The 21466-nt window shown below is 37.7% G+C and overlaps 2 protein-coding genes across 2 annotated transcripts in view; one reads left to right on the forward strand and one right to left on the reverse strand.

Moving 5' to 3' along the window:
• Hadha (hydroxyacyl-CoA dehydrogenase trifunctional multienzyme complex subunit alpha) overlaps nucleotides 1-4392 on the reverse strand; it is a 41811-nt gene extending 37419 nt beyond the window's left edge. The window contains exon 1 of the mRNA XM_027933342.2: nucleotides 4145-4392. Within this exon, the coding sequence (XP_027789143.1) occupies nucleotides 4145-4211 (67 nt within the window). The 5' untranslated portion in view covers nucleotides 4212-4392. The remainder of the gene's footprint in view (nucleotides 1-4144) is intronic.
• An 87-nt stretch (nucleotides 4393-4479) lies between these two features.
• Hadhb (hydroxyacyl-CoA dehydrogenase trifunctional multienzyme complex subunit beta) overlaps nucleotides 4480-21466 on the forward strand; it is a 39602-nt gene continuing 22615 nt past the window's right edge. The window contains exons 1-4 of the mRNA XM_027933343.2: nucleotides 4480-4608; nucleotides 11460-11534; nucleotides 11639-11683; nucleotides 18334-18433. Coding sequence (XP_027789144.1) covers nucleotides 11468-11534; nucleotides 11639-11683; nucleotides 18334-18433 — 212 coding nt within the window. The 5' untranslated portion in view covers nucleotides 4480-4608; nucleotides 11460-11467. The remainder of the gene's footprint in view (nucleotides 4609-11459; nucleotides 11535-11638; nucleotides 11684-18333; nucleotides 18434-21466) is intronic.

Raw genomic sequence — 21466 nt, forward strand, 5'->3', positions numbered from 1 at the left:
TGGACACAACATCTTTGTTTGTATGTGGTGCTGAGGATCGAACCCGGGCCGCACGCATGCCAGGAGAGCACGCTACCGCTTGAGCCACATCCCCAGCCCTGCATTTGTTTTCTAAGCAATCCAAATCAGCCCTCTTAGTACAAAGACAAAGAATGGGTTCAACTACTAGGTTTATTTACTACCTGGGTGATCATGAACAAGTCTCTGGGTGAATTTCAGTGTTTTAAGATAGGAGAAGCCAGCCATCATTTTCATTCAGTGCCTGTTTCACTAATGACATGCTTCCCCTCTGCTTCTCTACCATTTGAAATCTGTGTCATTTGTATTTATCAATTTTCCTTCTTTGTATTTGCATTGTGGTTTCAATATTTTCCACAAACCTCACCTTCAGATTTCAACTATACAACTACAATTGCTCCCTGCCCAATTTGTTTTTGTTGTTGTTTTTGTGTGTGCTAGGAATCAAATCCAGGGGTGCTTTACCACTAACCTATCCCCCCAGCCCTTTTCTATTTATTTTGAGATGGGGTCTTTTTAAGTTGCCCAGGATGGCCTCAAACTTGTGATTCTCTTGCCTTAGCCTCCCGAATTGTGGGGATCATAGGCATGAGCAACTGCAAACTGCTGTCTTCTTGCTTTTTTACCTTTATCATTTACTGATTGTTCTCTAATTGCGCAGCTATAGCAGGTGTTCTGTTAACTAAATTATGATCCCTTCCAGCAACACATCATTCAAAAAAATCTACTGTGACCTAACATGCACTGTTCTAGGAACTTGAAGTAAAAAGGTAGAAAACAAACAAACAAACAAAAAACCTGTCTTGGTGGAGATTACATTCCAGGGCAACAGAGGATATGATATCTAGGAAAAATCAGTTCCTACTCAATATAGATAAATGAAAACATGACAATCAATCCAGAATCAAAAAGAAGTTTGCTTGTAAAGTAGAAATTCTAGTGGGAAGGGAAGCAGGGGATAAGCCATTCCATCTAGAACAGGGCAGAGCAAGAACCGACTGACTGGGAGAATAGTTTGGGACAGGCAAGGTAGAAGGAGAAAATCCAAGAAACATGAATATGTAAATAAGTACATCAGAAGTGCTTAAGGAAAAAAGAAAAGAAGAGAAACTAAGAGCAAGCATGGATTGCAATTTTAAAGATCAAATATTTGAGCTAACAGGGAGGTATGCATTGACCTATAGTTTAAGTCATTTTAACTCTTGCCAATTAACCCTCCTTTCCTGTAAACACATCCACACACTTACATAAAACCTCTTTAAAATAGGAACAAAAAGAGAAAATCTATAAATGCACAAATATATTTAGAAAAGAATTCCAAACCATACTGAACTAAATCAAGTTGAAGTACAAAGTAACTTTGTTTTTGGAATCTGTCCTTACCAATGCATAATAACAAAGCTTACTCTAGCAGCCGGATGAACTTTAGCCTACATCTGCTGTGCCAGTAAAAGAGAAACCTTTGTCCTACTTTTTAGTCATCTTTATATGTAACTCAAGTGAATATATAAAGATCACGTGAGCTACAATCAGTGGAGACAGCTGAATTGTACTGACACAAATTTCGAATTTGAAAATGTTATTCTCCTTTTAACAACAGCTTTCCTCAAAATTCAACCTTGAGAGAAGAAATGGGATTAAGAAAGTGAGTCTCGAATTAAAAAACACTACATCACATTTCTCTCTAATTGAGAACCTCTGAAACTTATTACTGACATAATTAGGAATTTAGATTGAGAAGGAGTAGGAATTAGAAACATGGTCAAGATGTGATTTTCATTTCATAGTTATAGTCAGAATTCTAGCACTTGTAGAGCACGAGTGCACTAAAACTTCAAGAATTACAAGTCAGTTCCAAGAGAGTTCAATCATTTCCCAGCAAATGTTATAGTCTCATAAAAAGTCTCTGTAATGCAGGGGCTGTGACTCAGTAATAGAGCACTCGCCTGGCACAAGTGAGGCACTGGGTTTGATCCTCAGTGCCACATAAAAATAAAATAAAGGTATTATGTCCACCTACAACTAAAAAAATATGTATTTTTTAAAAAAGTCTGTACAATGCATTGGCACACACATTCAAGGTAAAGGAACAATCATCTGTTGTCTAAAAATGGTAATTCAGGTGTATAGGTAATTTTAAATTCACTTTGTAGATATTTTTCCAAAATTTATAAATTGCTATCGAAAAAAGCAGTAACTGGGCTGGGATTGTGGCTCAGGGGTAGAGCACTTGCCTCACATGTGCGAGACCTTGGGTTCGATCCTCAGCACCACATCAAAATAAATAAGTGAAATAAAGGTATTGTGTTCAACTACAACTAAAAATAAATATTAAAAACAAAAAAGAAAAAAGCAGTAACTATCACGAAACATATTTTCTTATTGGTGGAAACAATGCAAAATATATGCACATAAATTTCTATAGAGAAAATATAGAAAGATTAAGCTGTTTTTTATCACACATGTTAAATGCAATAAATTGAGGATTCTTGGATGTACAGAATTATAGTTCTCCAGGGTTGAAAACAGTTATTAATAGTGAACATTTACTGAGCATTTACTTCAAGATAAACTGCTTTATACCTTCATAACCTCACAAAGTAGAACTATTCTCCCATTTTAAAAATGAGAAAAGATATAGAAATTAATTGTACAAGGTCACCCCAAGGTAAAGTGACAGTTTCAAACCCAGAAGTCAGACCACATGTTTAATGCTTTTAATTGTTCTGTCACTCTACTTCTCAATGCTAAAGAAAGTTTACAGTCTCAATCATTCATTTGACAGATAAGAAAATAAAGCTCACTTTGATTAAGGTTATTTGTCCAAAGTAACACAACTAGTGATCGGAAACCATGTGGCCTGACTACTACATTAGTGCCAATCTATAAGAAATGCCTTACAAATTTTGCAGGAGCAAATTCAAAAATATGATTTTTCAAAAGTGTTAAATGACATATGTGGAAAATAAGGAAAAATATGAAGTGAAAATGCAATCAAATGCTAACGGGAGGAATGTGAGTAGTAAGACAATAGATGATTCCTTTTTCTTAATCTCTTTCTCTAGTCTTTACAGCATTTCATTTTTTTGTAATGTAGTGATATTATGATTGGTATGATTGGTATGATAAGTATCCTATGGAGATTAAAAATAGGCTGAAAAAATAAAGAAGAAAAAGATTCAATCATTTAATTAATCCCTTGCAGTTAAGGGAGACTCCAGCTACCTGTCTTAAAAAACAAAAACACTACCCACTGGTTCAGCAGGAAGGAGAGAATTCATATTACAAATTAAAGCAAAAGTTCATAATTAAGTAAGTGGTATTAAGTGAAACATGCAGTGAAGTCATGTTGGACCTCACAGATTTGGAACAGAAGAAAAATGACAGGTTTTCTAGAGCTACCCTCTTTGAAAGATTTACTGCTGATTTTCAGGAGGAAAAAAGATAATATACTTAATACAGCAGAAACGAAATTAGATATAGTTCTTAAAATTATGTAAAGTTTTATTTATTAGGACTCAAGTTATTTGCATATGCTTAAAATGTGTCAAGGTGCAAAACCTCGCGTTTCCACATACTGCGTGTTCACACAGGAATTATTGAAACTTCAAGAGTTCAGCTACCCATTTAAGTACAAAAATGGTTCTTAGGAAGGAGCAGGGAATGGCAGGGATCTCCAAGGCTGGCCAGTTTCATCCGAGAAGCTTGTAAGACACCTCTTGTTGCAAGCCAAGGTGCTGTGAGGCCTCAACGATGAGACAGACTGGGTCCTGATCCTCCAGATCTGTGTCAGGCCCAGGCCAACAATAAATAAAAACAAGAAGGGCGTGAGCCCAGTAGTGCTACTCGGGAGACCTGCGGAAAGAGCCAGAGTGGGTGGAAAGGGCTCAGAAATGCTGGGAGTTACGGAGCCTGAAATCGCTGCAGGACTTGGGAGCTGTGAGAGTTAGTGACAGTCCCTTCTCAAGGACACAGGAAAAGGGGTTCCAGGACAGTATGCCCAGGCAGAAGGGGTCACTCGGCGGGAGTGGACAGGCGGCAGCGAGGGACAGGCGCAGCTCTTAGCCGCTCCAGTTCCTGCAGGAGTTCTATCCGAGATTCCCAGGTGCCCTCAGCCAGGTCTCACCTCGGGAGCGGAGGATCCTGAAGGCGTTGAAGCGGTTGAGGCTGCCAATTGCTCGGGAGGCCACCATCTTGAACAGGAGAGGACGAAAGTAGAAAGCGCTTCTATCTCCAGCGGCAAGAGCAGACCACTTTTTCCTACAGTCTAACTGGCCAGGCGCCCGACGTACTGCCTGACTAAAACCCGGGCGCTGAGTTGCTACCAGCCCCTTAACACTGCCCTTCCCTCCCGGCTCACAGGGCCAAAAGGGATGCTTTCTCTGCCCAAGGACGAAGGTCCTAGGAAGAGGGGGCGGAGCGCCGGGTTTTTTAGTCAGGCGGCTGGCGGGCAGTCCGCAAGGTCGGCAACTCTTGCTGGCGGGGGTGAGGGGTCCTTTCTAAGACGGGTCTACGCCTCGGTCCCTCTAGGTCTTGGCACTCGGGACTGAACCTCGGCGGGAGTGAGATCCCGCACGGAAGCGGACTGAGGTGAGACTGTGCACTGCACCGGATATTCGGCCTGTTTGGCTTTTTATTTTTCCTGTCGCCCCCAAGCAGATCCCACTTCTTTGCTTGCGGGAACAGAGAACACTCGCTGCGCCCCTTCTCCTCCCTGGAAGAGTAGAAAATGAACAAGCCGGAGAGAGGTCTTCCGACCGGGCCGACAGTGCGCAGCGCATAGGCAGTGACTGGGAATCGCGTTATAGCAGTAGCTCGGAGCGGCACTGTCACCGGTCTTAATTTATCACCGCAGGTTAACTAACTGCATGAGTGTGTGCCTAAAACGCTGGGCTGCGTTTGAGTGTTTGTTGTTGTTTCACTTCTTTACTTGTAGCCAAGTTAGAGGCTGTTGAGATTCAGAACGGCGCCATGGGTTTACCCTGATGTCTGCTCTTAAGGGGGGGACTGGCCGTCCTGCTTGGTGACCCAGTGCTCAGGGGCACTTTCTAATCTTGAAGGGACCTGGCGATCATCTGGTCACTCATCCCCCTTCTGCCCCCCACCCCCATCCCGAACTTTACTGGTGAAGAAACAAACCCGGACCAATCAGAGTGGGTTCGTCCATGGCCACAGGTGGTAGAAACAGGACTAGAGCCTAAGTCTACATTTAATTAAGAACTCTGCATTGCACGATAGCTGTTTTGTGTTGAAAGATGGGCTCCGGTCCTAGAATAAAATGACCTTTTTTTTTTTTTTTTAACATAATACTGAGGATCTATCTTGCTCCAGGCACCATTTTATTTAATCCTCATAATCCCAAAATTATTTTCATTTTCTAGTTGAAAATGAAATTATGCAAACTTTCTGGTCTTTGGCAAAGCCAGGATTTAGACATAAAAAGGAGGCTTAGATTATGCAAACTTTCTGGTCTTTGGCAAAGCCAGGATTTAGACATAAAAAGTTGAACTTCACTACTCACCAGATTGACTCTTATACAAGAAAGGAAACAAATGGCAGGCAAGTTGAGACTTAAATGAGATGTATGGAAAGAAAGGAGAGCCTTTTCTGTTTTAAAGCTCGGAGTCCTCCATCACTGGGTGCATTTTAAGCAGAAACTGGTAACCACTTCTCATAAATTGCAAAAAGGATTCTTTTTTTTTTGCGGGCGGTGTGGGGAGGGCGGATACCAGGGATTGAACTCAGGGGCACTCGGCCACTGACCCACATTCCCAGCCCCTTTTTCTCTTTTTGTATTGTATTTAGAAACAGGGTGGGGGAGCCCTGTAGCTCAGCGATAGAGCACTTGCCTCGCCTGTGTGAGGCACCACATAAATAAATAAAATAAAGGTATTGTGTCCATTTACAACTGAAATAAAGTTTAAAAAAAAGAAAGAAAGAAAGAAACAGGGTCTCACAGAGTTGCTTAGCGCTTCTCTGAACTCGTGATCCTCCTGTCTCAGCCTACCGAGCCGCTGGGCTTACAGGACCCTGGCACAAAAAGTATTCTTTATGCCAAAAGATAATTTCCAGTTCTGAGCCTGCCTTGTGCCCACATAGTACTCTGTTATGAACCTTATTGCATGCAGGGCCTATTTAGATCAGGGGTTGCAAACCTTTTTTTGGAAGGGCTAAACAATAAGTAGTTTGGGTTTTGTGAGTCCACTTTGGTCTCTGCTATATATTTTTTGTTTTGTTTACAGCTCTTTAAAAATGTAAAAACTGGAGCTAAGGGTGTAGCTCAGTGGTAGGGGAGGCCCCGGATTTCCACACTCCTGAGCAGCAAAAAAAAAAAAAAAGAAAAGAAAAAAATAATACCTCTTTATTCCTTCCATATAGAGATTCAGGTTTATGGATTTTTTTTTTTTTTCTAGCACAAAATGGAGTCTTACTCTACATTTGTTCTGCAGCTTTCTTTTTTTTATGTGTGTGTGTTGCTGGGGATTGAACCCAAGGCCTTGTGCATGCAAGGCAAGTAGTCTACCAACTGAGCTATATCCCCAGCCCCATGAAGCTTTCTTTTTCATTTAATATATGTTATGGACATCTTTCCAACATATACATAATGTATATGTATGTTTCATTTTTCTTTCCAACCACCTTACAGTATCTCAAGTTAAGCTTATGATAATTTAAATATTTCCTATTGATGTGCATTAGATTAGTTCCAGTTTTTCACAAATGTAAGCAGTGCTACAGTGAACATCTTGAGTATTCCTATAAGCTTGAGACCTATGTGTGGAACACATGCATTTTGAATATTTCCAGAGGTTAGAGACGAATAAGAGTTGTTTTTGAACTTGGAAATTTACAATTTTAATTTTGACAAATAGCTATAAAATTGCCTTCCAAAAAGGTCTTAGCAGTTTATACTTCTGTCAAATAAAATAAGAAAGTGGTTAGAACTATTCTTACCAGAATTTTGTATTAACCATATATTTAATACTTGCCAATCTGATAAATCTGAAATGATACCTTGCTTTAATTTTTTTTTAAAGATTTTATTGTTAGTGAGAGGGAACTGTTTTTATTTTATTTGCTTTACCTTTCTTTTTTGGGGGTCCTGAGAATCAAAACCAGGACCTCACAACACACGCCAGGCGAATACAACTCCCAGCCCTTGATATTTTAATTTCTTCTGAGTTGCTCATTTGCTCCTTTTTGCTTTTGATCTGTGCATTAGGAAGGGATCTTTCAGAAAATTTAAGTCAACTTGATTAAAGGGGTTTTTATTGGCTTACAGAACTAAAAACACAATAGAGGAAGGTTTCAGATAGGATCCGACCAGGGTTCCAAGTTTTTTTCCTTCAAATTCTTAGCTCTATTCTTTGTGGAGTTAGCTCTTTCCTAGGCTAGTATTGTTCGTGTTTTCATAGTACTGTAGCTATTTGAAACATCAAAAGGAAAGATTTATGTTCTAGAATTCCAGGGGGAAGACTTAATGTTAGCCTGATTAAACCGTCCGCTATCAATACCAGTGGCCAAGGCAATATCATGCACAGTTTTAGACCTTAGTTACCTGAACCATTGGTCGGGGTATAGAGAATGAGATTGTACTGATGGGTTAAATCCTGAAGTTGGACTGAATTCAATCCCACGTAAAGCAAATATAGCAACTATGTAATGGGGTAAAAGGCATACTGGAGTTAAAAACTACATATTCCATTATAGATTTTGTTTTCCTATAATTTGAAACAAGTTCTTTGTGAATTATGAATTAATCCTTTCTGTTGTACATATTACAAATATTTTCTCTGAATCTATTGTTTGCCTTTTAACTTGAGTTTAGTATCTTTTGCTATGTATGTATTTTAAATGTTTATATAATCAGATCTATTAATTATTGTTTTCCATTATGGCTTCTGGGTTTTGTGCAAGAGATTGGAATCCCTTTCCTATCTAAGATTATCTACTGGTGTTTTTTCCCGGCACTTTTATAGTTGCAAAAATATATTTAAATCTTTAATCCATCTTGCATTCTTTTGTACTTATTATTTATTTATTTGTGTGTGTGTGTGTGTGTGTGTGTGTGTGGTGCTGGGGATTGAACCCAGGGCCTTGTGCATGCGAGGCAAGCACTTTACCAACTGAGCTATATCTCCAGCCCTGTACTAATTTTTTTTAATATTTATTTTATTAGTTGTAGTTGGACACAATCCCTTTATTATTTATTTATTTTAATGTGGTGCTGAGGATCGAACCCAGGGCCTTACACATGCTAGCCGAACACTCTACCGCTGAGCCACAACCCCAGCCCCTTTTGTACTTATGATGTGAGCTATGAATGCAATTTTTTCCCAAATGGTTAGCCATTTTCCCTACAATTTTTTTGGATAATTCATTTTTCTTCTATTTAGTTGAAATGCTGTATTTGGATACTAAATTCTCTTATACATGGGTATGCTTCTAAACTTGCTACATCCTGTTCTGTTGATAGTTTCATTCATTCCTGTGCTAGAACTTGTTCTATTTTCATTACTAGTGCTTTATAAAAAGTTTTGACATCTCTTAAAGCAAGGTTCCCCCTTTTGTTTTTAATACTTCTTGGATTATTTTCATGGATTTTATTTCAAAATGGGCCTACTTAAGGGAATTTATCCCAGGCTCTATGGTATTGTAAGTAGCTTCTAGAAATGAAGGTAGTCATCTCATGGCCTCTTTTGAGTTTCCATGGCCAGAATCCGTGGAATATTCTCTAGGCTGGTGAGCCTAGCTAGAGCTTGGACTCCTCCATCTTTTTCCAGTCCATATGTTTGGAACATGTGATTTTTTTTTTTTTCTTTTTGAAAGCCGTAAGGCATATGCCTTTTAAACCTTAAGGTTTTTATATTATCTGTTGTTAAGTATCAAAGTACTACCACGTTTAACAGTTTAAAACAATATTTGTTCTCATACAATTTCTTCAAGTCAAGAATATGGAGTGACTTAGCTGGGTTGTTCTGACTAACGAGTTTCTTTTTTTTTAACTTTTTTCTTTTGAGAGAGAGAGAGAGAGAATTTTTTAAAATATTTATTCTTTTTTTAGTTTTTGGTGGACACAACATCTTTGTTTGTATGTGGTGCTGAGGATCGAATCCGGGCCGCACGCATGCCAGGCAAGCGTGCTACCGCTTGAGCCACATCCCCAGCTCCCTAACAGGTTTCTTATGAGATGCTATCAGCATGTTGGCTAGAGCTGTAGTCATCTGAAAGCTTGCCTGCGCTAGAGTACTGACTTCCAAGCTTACTCATGTGGCTGTTGGCAGGAGGTATCAGTTTTTCCAATATGTAAGCCTCCTCATAAGGCTGCTTGTGATGTGCCATCTGACTTCCCCCAGAATGATCTGAGAGAAAGACTTAAGACTGAAGCTGCAGTATTTCCTATAGCCTAATATCAGGAGAGACATACCATCACTTCTGACATATTCTTTTGTTTAAACAAACCAACTGCAGTGTAGCATGGGAGGCAACCAACCATACAAGGGTATGAGTACTAAAAGGGAAAGTTTATTGGAGTTCAGCTTGGAGGTTGGCTACCATAACCTTCATTGACAAATCCCATGAGTTCTTCTCATTTTTTTAAAAATTAAAACATGTTTCAAAATTAAGAAATTATAAAAAATATCCAATGACAAGTGTTCCTTCCACTTAAGTTCCCCTTCCTTCCTGCTAAAAATTATTTTTAATATTTTCTTTGTACTTCCAAGGATGTTTTATATTGATAGAAGGAAATTACATACTATTTTTTTCTTTTTTAACATGATTGATAACATGTGATACACACTATTTTGTATCCTGTTTTCTTCACTTAATAATATAGCTTAGAAATGGTTCTGTGCGCTGGGTGCGCACCTGTAATCCCAGCATCCGTGTAATCCCAGCATCCGGGGAGGCTGAGGCAGAAGGATCACAAGTTCAAAACCAGCTTCAGCAACTCAGCGAGGCCCTAAGCTACTTACTGATATCCTGTCTCTAAATAAAATATAAAAAGAGGCAGGGATGTGGTTCAGTGGTTAGGCGCCCCTGGATTCAATTCCTGGTACCAAAAAAAGAAATGGTTCTGTGTTGGTACATAATAATTTATCTCTTACAGGTGCATAATATAGGGTTGTAGCATGATTTACTTATCTAGTGCCCTTTTTGTTGGTTATTCTAATCTTGCTATTATGGTGGCAACATAAGTCATGAATATAATGTCCAATAAGGTAAATTCATGGTAGTGGAATTGCCGAATTAAAAGTCAGATGTGGGGCTGGGGTTGTGGCTCAGCGGTAGAGCACTCGCCTAGCGTCTGTGAGGCCCTCGATTCGATCCTCAGCACCACATAAAAATAAATAAATAAATAAAATAAAATAAAGGTATTGTGTCCAATTACAACTAAAAAAATAAATATATTTTTTAAAAATTTTGGGAGTAAATAAAACATTAAAACTTTTTTAGCGTTGGCAAGTAATTACCAAATTGTCCTGCCTAGGAATTGCACAGTTAACACCTTGGTGGCGGCATATGAGTGTGTGTTTATTCATACTCTTATCCACACAGTATATGTCAAGACTTTTTGATTCTTCACTGATTTTATAGATAATTAAATCTGTGTGATTTTAATTTTAATTTCTCTTATAAGTAGAACTGAAGATGTTTTCATATATTGAAGAGCCATTTATATTTCCTTTTCTCTTAACAGTGTGTTCATATCCTGTATCCATTTGCTGTTTTTTTTTTTTTTTTTTCCCCATTTGTTTTCTAGGAACAAATGGGAAATTTAACATTTTGGGACCTGATATATTTTAAATATTTTTACTATATAGGCTTTTTGTGTGTTTTTTAGCTTTATAATTATTTTGGAATAGTACCAACTTTTGAAGAAAAAAGTAGCAAGTACATAACTTCAAAATTTTTTTCTAATAGCAATTGAGAGTAAGCTCCTAATGTGATGCTTCCCCATCTCTGAAAACTTTAGTGTGTAAACCCCTAAAATACAGATATTCCATAAAGCCTTCTATATAATCACAACACAGCCTTCAAAGGCAGGGGATTAACACTATTGTTTTCATGGTCCTGTCCAGCAGTCTGTTTCTTTGGCCTGAAAGAGAAAAAGCACAAACCTGGAGCTAGACTGCCTGGGTTCAAATCCAAGCTATTCTACTTACTAGCTGTGGGTCTTTGGGCAAGTCACTGAATCCCTCTATGTCTCTGTTCCCTCGTCTCACAAAAAGCTATAATAATCATGCCTGATTCTTAGGTCATTGTGAGAATTCTATGGTTAGTGCTTGTAATAGTGTGAAAACTATAACAATACAGCTATTATAATGTCATTATTAGAAAAAAGATAGACTAGTTTTATATTAACTATGGTTATCAGAGATTATAGACCACAAATTGCTCAAATAACCTAGGATATACTTTGTTCTTTTCTTTTTTAGGTTTCAAAATGACTTCCATCTTGACTTCCACTTTAAAAAACCTTCCCAATACATCAAAATGGGCCCTCAGATTTTGTAAGTATAATTTTTCAATTTTAAGATTAGATTTGGATTTATGAGCACTTTACACAGACATTGAAAGGTATTGCTTTTTGTAAATAATTTATTTTGTCTTTCAGCTGTAAGACCTCTGAGCTGTTCCTCCCAGCTATTAGCTGCCTCAGGTACAGTAATTTAAAAAACAAACATTTCTTATTTAAGTGTTAGATTCTATATTTGTGAATTTTAAGTAAAAACCGAAACTAATTTGCTAGTTCTCTTTTTGTAAGCAACATGAACATCACTATTACCTTCAAATTCAAAACATTATGGGTTAGGCTGGGGATGTGGCTCAGTGGTAGAGCATTTGCTTAGTATGTGTAATACCCTGGGTTCAATTCACCACTGCAAACAAAACTTATAGGGCTTGAAGATAGGAGATAGCTTTTTGTGTTTTGAAGCTCACTGGATTCATGAAATTTCCATAAACTTGTTGGTCTGTTTTTTTACCCTGTGACTATCAGTCCTGGAGATGATTAGTTTACAAGTAGCCTTGAGACCATTATGGAGCTAAAAGTTGACTTTTAAAATTTGCAGTTAGTGATAGGCTTCTCTATTGAATATCTTCTTACCCCATATATAAGGTATTATTGATATAGAGGGGAACTAGTTAATAAAAGAAAATTGTTTAGCTAACATGAAATAAAAGTAAGGAAATTTATTGATTTGATATGGTCATTTAGACCCTCAGTAAAACCAGTGAATTAGGCTTCTTCATGGTTGAATATACGCTTCTGCAGAATTTGCTTTACGTATATATCTTCACTGGTCACTGCCAAAAATACCCTGACAAATTCTTAGCATTTTTCTCCTTGCCTATTTTTTTTTGTATTGACCTATACCTCTCATTTTGGTTATATGTTGGTCTTTCTACTTACATAAGAATAGAAAAAGTACCTTCCAAGATTCAGAAGACTTGTACTGTGTTCTAGCTATACCTTCTGGGCAGTGTGGCCTTGAATTGGTCACCTTGCTTCCCTGTGCTTTAGTTTCTTCCTCTAAACAAGAAATAATTTTAGTTTTGACAACGTTATATAGCTATGAAGATATCTCAAAGCCCTTTAAAAACTCTATAAACTCAAGTTCAAGATGGTATTGTTATATTCTCAGAGATCTGTGCCTAATCACAATTAGAGAAGTTTCATGTTGTCATGTAACAAGTAGATTTTCTATGACTTCTAAATTCTAACTAGAGTGTAGATTTTTGTTAGCTCCACAAAGAATAATTTCTTTCTGTCTCATTTCACCTTTCCCCTAATTCAAATGTGCACTAGGCCTTTGCTGTGCACATTCACACAAATAGACCTAATCTTGCTGAGTGGGAGAAGGTCATTCTGAATGTCTACAAAGAAGGCATTTATGTGGCATTGAGACTGTTCTTCATGTTGCTCTGTAACTATTTTGTTATATTTTGTCTGCCCAACTACATTGTGAAACTCTTGTGAGACGAGCTTTTCTGTGTCCTCAGTATCTAACATGGTGTCCTATAAGTGGTTTGTATTAACACTGATGATGATAATGGTGCAATAAGGCACCTAATAAAACAAAGAAATGTGACCAGATGATTTGAGGGCAGGGAGTGGCGTGTGCTAGTGCTGAGCAGGTTTTAGGTTGCAGTAACTTTGTTACTAATATTTCCTCTTCCCACTCATGTGAATGTCCCTGCTTGACTGGGCTGTTAGGATGAAGGAATTAGAAGAAAGGAGTATAGGATTCATTGATGATGTTTTCTGGTGAACTATGTGTTCCAGGAAATTTTGACTACTTGCTATCATGACACACTACTAAACCAGTCAGGTCACTCCAGGTGAACTGGGCTGGTACGAAATAATCACACAAAGAGAAATACCTTTTTCTTTGGCTTCTGTGACGGCTTCTCTGACTCAGCCCCCACAAAGGAGGCAAGGCAGGCAAGAAAGAGAGCGAGGAGCATGTTCTGAACCCTTTTATTGGGGAAAAGCTGTTCAAATGAGGCAAGGGGTCAGGTTTCAGGGGGTTGAGTCTAGCTTTGTGATGTCTTGCTGTCAGCAGGTTGACATCTTGGAAGGCTATGCCCTTCCCATGTGCTGTGTGGGGATCATAGACAGAACAAGTGAAAAGGACACATACAGCCCAAATGGGAGGCAACGTCCAGTCCACTTTGTGTGCCCAGTGCTCATAGTTCACTCACATACAGCCTATGGTTGGCTCACCACATACATAGCTCCTGACCAGAATGGCTCATTGCTGGTTATATATACCTATGTTTACATCTCTCTCTAAATATATACATATGGAAATACAGCAGCTATATAATTCTTGATGCATCTTTATCTTCTTTGATTTTAATTGTACGTGAAGAATATAAGATATGAATCAGACAGTCATTGAATCCTAGAATTTGAAGTCATCGAGTCCTTCCTCATTTTCAAATAAGAAATTGTTGTCAGAACTCTTAATTCAGATTCTTATGATTCATTTCTACTGTATGCCCTTAGCACAGTGGAATACATATAAAGGAGCTGATTTATTGCCCTTGAGAAAATTTTGATGTGCCTAAGAGCCAGTGTGCACATGAAAAACAAATGAGAATCCTCTGGGAGACATATTTATTATGTTCAATACATAATGAATAACAAATGTTTTTAAAATATGGTTTATAGAATTAGTTTAATTTACTTTTTAATAAGCTGAATTGTTTCATAGGCAATTTTTGCCCTAGTGGTATCCATAGAAGTTCAGAGGCAGTGACTACAGGTAATCACAGTTATCAGGAAAGTTTTACTAGGAGGTAGAATGTGAAGTAACCTGAGAGACCTGAAAAAATTGGATGAAATGGGACCATATAGATGGAAAGGTCCCTGAATAGAGGTAAGGAGGTTGGGGCAAAAAAAAAAAAAAAAAAAAGATTATATACCCCAACAACGTCACATACACACACACACACACACACACACACAAAAAAAGGTAAGGAGGTTGAAGTAAGCAAAACTGTAAGGGACTGGGAACTTGCTCGACTTTTTATATTTTGAAGAGTCGTGGAAAATACTTTCAGATTATTAAGGAGGAACCAAGTAAAGTATGAAATTCATTAGAGGAATGAAGAATTCAAATTTTATCCGAAAATGTATAAAAAGAGTACGTGTTCAGTTCTTGAAAAGCACAGTGATCATATATCATCTGTCTTTTCATCACATTATTCTTTCTAAGGTCAGTCATAAGTAATCTGCAAATTTAGTGGCCTGTTTTCAGTCCTCATTTGCCTTGAGGATTGAAACATCAACCTGTCTCATTCTCCTTGCCTTCCCTGCTCTTACACACCATCTGTCTGGCTCTCTGGAGCATGCACCTCACTCCCCACCACCGTGTGCCGCAGTCTGGCTGGGCACAAAATAACAAGCTGCCACACAGCCTTGTAGGTTCAAAACAGGAACTCCTTTATTCTCCGCACTCCTGCGTACGCCTCGCATGAGGCCTTCTCTCCGGACACACCACACACCAACCAGAAAATCCCTCGTCCGGCACTTCCCCAGCCAATGCGAACTCTTCAGGAATCCCTGCGAGAGCTCAACCAGAACTCAACGGGAACTCCGCGAGAACTCAAAAGTCACTATCTTAAAGGCTCGCTGGCGTCACCTCTCAACCACTACTTCTGGCAAAAATGCCATGCGTCATCCCGACTCGGCTGTGGCCTTCAACAACCGTTGTCTTTGATTCTCAAACTGCCTCCCAAGGTTACTTGCTGTCTCTCAACTCTGCTCTTCCAGTGTAGAGAAAGCACGTAGCCGAGTATCTTTTTCTTGTGGGCAGTGGACCCCCAAGTTAAGGATGAAAGGGTTCTTATATACTTTACTGGGAAAATGTTAGGAACAAAGAAAACAGCTGTGGGAACAGCTGCTTTTCTCATGTACCATCTGGTATGCCCCTCTCCTGTCCTTTCTGCTTCTTTTTGTGTGCCTTCACTATTCTGTTGTCTTTGATTACTCATTGTTTTTGCTGTCCCATAACACTGACTAACAGATGACTTCAGTTTACCATTACCCTGGTTCTTTATCTTGGCATCTTTTTGGCTTCCACTAATGGGCATTTCTTCCCATGCTTCTTCACTTAGATTTCTGAGACAGAGAACCTGGCCAGTGCAGTTTATCACTTGTAGGAGATGACATAGGTAGTGGCTGTGGTTTGGATGTGGTTTGAGTACATCCCCCAAAGGCTCATGTGTTGGAAGCTTGGTTCCATTGTGTTGATGTTGAAAGGTGGTGGAACCTTTAAGAGGTGGCACCCAGAAGAAGGTAATGAGGTCATTGAGGGTATCAGACTTAGAAAAAATTAATACAGTTCTTTTAGGACCCTGGTTGGTTCCCTCAAGAGTGGGTTGTTGTAATGTGAGGCCACACCATGTGCTTAGCCGCTTTGGCACATGACCATTTCCTTTCCTGCTTCTTTGCCTTATGGTGATGCATCCAGAGGGACCCTTTACCAGGACACTAGCACCATGTAATTTTAACTGTACAGACACCAAATAATCTTCTTTACTAAGTACTGAGCTTAGGTATTCTGTCAGAGCAACTCAAAATGGGCTAACACACTGGTCAGCCACTCTGTAGATTGATTGTTGGTAGGTCTGATCTACCCACATTGAATCTGATTGGCTTTTGCTGTGGACTTAGAGACATAACCACTTATGGCAGCACCTTTGGCAGGGACTATAAACAAGACAGCTCCCTGTAGAGGGGACTGTGAAATGGCAAGTATGTCTTGACTCTGTGATGCTTTCTAAGCTTCATATATCTTTTAACTTTCTGTGTGGCACTCCAGAGTTTAGTTTTTCATCTTGATCTACAGGCCAAATGGACATACCTACCTGATTGTTTCTCCGTCACATCAGATTTTAAAATGAAGTCATCTTTCTTCCAAAACCAGTTCTTATTTTGTATAGGGTTGCTTAGTCTCCATAAGCTTCCTTTATAATCTTGTTTTCAGTTTTCTTTTCTTCTACATTTGGTTGTCCTCTAGTCTTCCTTTATAAAATCTCTTGTATTGGTCCCTTCCTTTATGTTCACATTGATCCTGCCTTTACCATGCCATCAGCATCACATGCTTGGGTCTGCCAATTTCCTTGCTTTCCTCCTTGTTGCCTTTATCTCCTTTACCACTGCATCTCCATAGAGCTACCAGGATAATCTTCAGACCCTTTTTGTCATTACTCTTAGCTCTCACTACTGTTTCTTTCAAGTCAACCATAGATACTTATCATAAGTATTTCCTGTGACATCAATGAGTGTGGTAATAATGTAGGATTTCTTTTCCCTCACTGTTAATGGAGTGATAAACAGGTGAATTTTAACATTAACAATAACATGAAGATGTGGAAAGGTCTTCAAATTCTGTTGTTAAGTCAGAAAAATATATGTAACACAAGTTATGCATGTGGATGTATTCAAAAGGATTTGAAAGTTCATACACCAAATTAACAGTATTTACCTCTGGAAAGGAAATTTTATTAATGAGGGAATTTTAGTTTTTACTCTTCAAGTTTAGTATTATTTACTTTTTACAAAATGATGTGCATATGTTTACATTTTATTCTTTAATTAACTAATTTTTGTGGTGCTGGTGATCAAACCCAGGGCCTCACATATGCTAGGCAAGCATGTTACCATTGAGCTATGTTCCCAGCCTCTTAGTGAGACCCTGTCTCAAACGGCTTGCCTCAAACTTGTGATCCTCCTACCTCAGCCTCCTCAGTTGCTGAGATTACAGGCATGTCACTGTACCCAGCAGGAATGTTACTTTTTTGAGTTAAATAGAGTTAGCCAAATTGAGTCAAACAGAGTTGAAGTATTATAGGTTTTTGCAGAGTAGTAATGCACATCACAAGTGGCCTTATTTCTACATAGAAAGTCAAGAATATCAAACTATGTGAAGAGTGAACAGTATCAAACAATTGTGACTTCTGATGTCAAGTTTATGTATAAAATTGGTTATTTTGGGGGCCGGGCTTGTGGCTCAGCAGGTAGAGTGCTCGCCTAGGCACTGGGTTCGATCCTCAGCACCACATAAATGTCAATTAAAGATATTGTGTCCACCTAAAAAACATAAAAAATAAATATTAAAAAATTGATTATTTTTAATGTAATAGGTTGTCAAACACAATAAAATGAAAATTTTGTTAATTACATAAATACCTTCATCATTGTGGCTAATCTTTGTTTACCTTTAGTATTATTTAGAGTCATGCATGTGAACTGTGTTCCCAGCCTCCTCTTTGCAAGACCAGCTGAGGCAGGAGGATTCAAGATAAGCCTCAGCAACTTAGTGAGACCTTGTCTCAAAATCAAAAATAAAAGGGCTAGGGATGTAGCTCGTGGTGAAAGGACTTTTGGGTTTAATTCCCAGTACCCACCCCCGCAATATATATGTATATATATACACATATACATATATGTACGTATGTGTGTGTGTGCGTGTATATGTGTGTGTGTGTATGTATATATATATATATATATATATATATATATATATATATATATATTTGTATAAGTGGTTTAGTAAATAACAATGTAATTTAACATTGAATGATATAATTCTTCTTAGAAATGACTGTCTTCAATAATGTAGAAAGTTGGGCTCGGGTTGTGGCTTAGTGGTAGAGTACTTGCCTAGCATGTGTGAGGCACTGGGTTCAATCCTCAGCACCACATTAAAAAAATGATAATAAAATAAATTTTAAAATGTAGAAAGTTATCTGATTTCATATATTTTTATTAATAATTCTCTGATCCTTATCTTAAAGCTGCCCAGCCCAAATCAAAGAAGACCTTAGCCAAACCCAATATGAGGAATATCGTGGTGGTAGATGGTGTTCGCATTCCTTTTTTGCTGTCAGGCACTTCGTAAGTATGAAATTATCATGTTATTTCTTCCTTCTTTTATGCTACTGACTAAAGTGGTCTTAGTAAATGTAACCTAGTAGGTAATAAAATTGTTAATGGACTAATGTATAGATAGCAACTCCAGGAATAAATATAGAATAAGTTAAGCTAGTGGTGAAATAATATGGCAGAATGTTTTTTTATCCTTTCTCATAAAACAGACCTATCAGATTGAATAAGCCATGCTTTGAAAGCCCAATGTAGATCCAGACACCTTGCTTCCAAGAGCTATCCTTTTCTTTTCTGGAGACAGTATATTACTTAAAACAAAAAACAAAAAAATTATATATATATATATATATGTGTGTGTGTGTGTGTGTGTGTGTGTGTATATATATATATATATATATATATATATATATATATAAATAGACACAATAAGTTTATTTTATTTAGTTATTTATTTTTATGTGGTATTGAGGATCGAACCCAGTACCTCACACATTCTAGGCAAGAGTTCTACCACTGAGCCACAACCCTAACCCCGAGTATATTTTTTATACCTCCTCAGAAGTTTGAGTGCTGAGGATGTGGGCCTGTGGATACTCCAAAGGGCCCATAATATACTGCTTTGGCTTCCTGGAGATTATTAGACTTGCAGTTGACAGGTCTGGTTCAAACCAGGGGCATAGCACAACCCCAAGTGTGTGGGACCAGAATGGTCCTAGACCAGCCTGAAAATTCCTCAGAACCTAACAGCTGTTTTCCTTGGTCTTTTGCGTCTCTACTGAGGTTCAGTTTGTCTAAAAGTTGATAATGGGTTTTAGTAATTAGGTGCAAACAATTCTATTCTGTGTAAATTGTTTTAGTATTCATATTTTGAGTAAGCAGTCACTAACTTTAAAACTTTTAAGAAATATTAGGTTATTTAGTAAAAATAATAAGACCTATCTTTATATACTGATATGGAAGATCTGAGATCTTAAAGATATGTTAACTATAAAAAGTAGTTTACAGGGCTGGGTTATAGCTTAGTGATAGAGCTTCAATCCTCATCACCACATATATAAAAATAACTAGATAGATAGAGGCCCTGGGTTCAATCCTCAGCACGATAGATAGATAGATAGATAGATAGACAGACAGAGAGACAGACAGGCAGGCAGGCAAAGATCCATTGACAACTAAAAAATAATTTTTTAAAAAAGTAGTTAACAGAGCACTGTATATAATATGCCATCATTTGAAAAGTGTGTGTGTGTGTGTGTGTGTGTGTGTGTGTATAAACATAGTTACAACCAATCAACAACAGTCATTTTTAAACTAGGACCTGGAAAGTATTTTCTCAGGAGTACTGCTATAATTATACGGTGGTGAAATTTCTTCTTTCATCCTATTTTGTTAATGTGGTAACCCATTTAACCTTATTTCTCATTATAATCTCTTTCCTTTACTGATACAATAATGGTAAGAGTAAGAAGGAAGGCTTTAGCAGCAAGAGAGGGAGGAGATGGAATATTAATATTCCCTGTGCTCAGCAGCAACAGGGTAGAAAAAGAAAAGTTCCGTCAAGAGAAAAAAAGGTCTTGGTGGGGAAGACCACTTTTTTTATAAGAGCTGTTTGTATACTATGTAGTGTTTGATTCTGTTTTACCAACTGTTAAAAATAGAAACATACTCAACTATTTACTTATGTATTTGACATTCTCTTGGGTGACTAGTATTTGTATGAAATTTGGTTTGAGGTATTCAGCATATCAGATATTGTTTCTTCCTTTTGATATTATTTATTGCTGTGTTTCAGTTTATTTGCAGATCCCGATTAAAGAAGAGAAAATTTATGAGTCACTTAGTGATACAGAAAGGAGGAAAACCTTTTGAATAATTTAATTTAAGAAATAATACTTAATAGGAAAGAAAGAATAAAAAGTATTTTAAGACAATATTCATGTAAAGAATAAAAGTGACCAAAATTCATAGAGTAACATAGAGGAAAAATACAAGGATTTGGAATTTTCTTTCTTTTTTTTTGGTATCCGGGATTGAACTCAGGAACTCAGGGGCACTCGACCACTGAGTCCCATCTCAGCCCTATTTTGTATTTTATTTAGAGGCAGGGTCTCATTGAGTTGCTTAGCACTTCGCTTTTGCTGAGGTTGGCTTTGAGCTTGAAATCCTCCTGCCTCAGCCTCCAAGCCACTGGGATTACAGGCTTGTATCACCATGCCCAACTGGATTTGGAATTTTCTAAGGAAAAATTTATGTGACAGTTTTGTCATTATTGCTGCTAAAATTAAAGTAACAAATAAGTCTTCTATAATAGTAGATAATTTTCTAAGCACAAAGTTTTTTTTCCATTTAATTTGAAGAAACTTTGCTTTCAACTAGAGTGTTTTTCCTAGAAAGTGCTTCATTGAGATAGGAGCTTTTGGGACATACTCCTGGAAACAGACTCCAACAGCAGAATTCTGCAGTCTGTCAGTCATTCTGGTAGAAAGGAGAGTGGGATCATAAGAGTAAATAATAAGTAATTTGTGATTTAGGCATTTTCAAATTGATACATAGCCTTTTCCCCCCTCTCATTCTATGCTAAGGTGAGGAAACTGATTTTACCTGTGAAAAATTTGGAAACTTCTGATGATTCTGCTGTGATTTAGAGTGAAAATAAAAATGTCTTTGGATATTTAAGTTTTTAATTTTCAGAAACTTAAAGAACTTCATTTTTTTATTTAAAGGGAATTCACTTTTGACATTTAAGTAAACCAATAAGTAAATAGAGTTCACACCCAGAGCTTAGTTTGTGAATAGGTCGCTTCAATAAAAGAAATCAGGGGCTCCTTTGAAGAATGGCTACAGCCAGGCCAGAAAAAATTCAAGATGAGCCAGGAACATCTTGTCGAGCCAGAAAGTCAAGTGCTTAAAAAAAAAATCTATAGAGAGATATATATATACACACAGAGATATATATACACACACACACACAGCACATAGATATCTATATCTATATCTATATGTAGGTATATACAAATATACATACATGTACACAAATACATA

This window comes from Marmota flaviventris, chromosome 14 (genome assembly GCF_047511675.1).
Source record: "Marmota flaviventris isolate mMarFla1 chromosome 14, mMarFla1.hap1, whole genome shotgun sequence".
NCBI classification, from domain to species: Eukaryota; Metazoa; Chordata; class Mammalia; order Rodentia; family Sciuridae; genus Marmota; species Marmota flaviventris.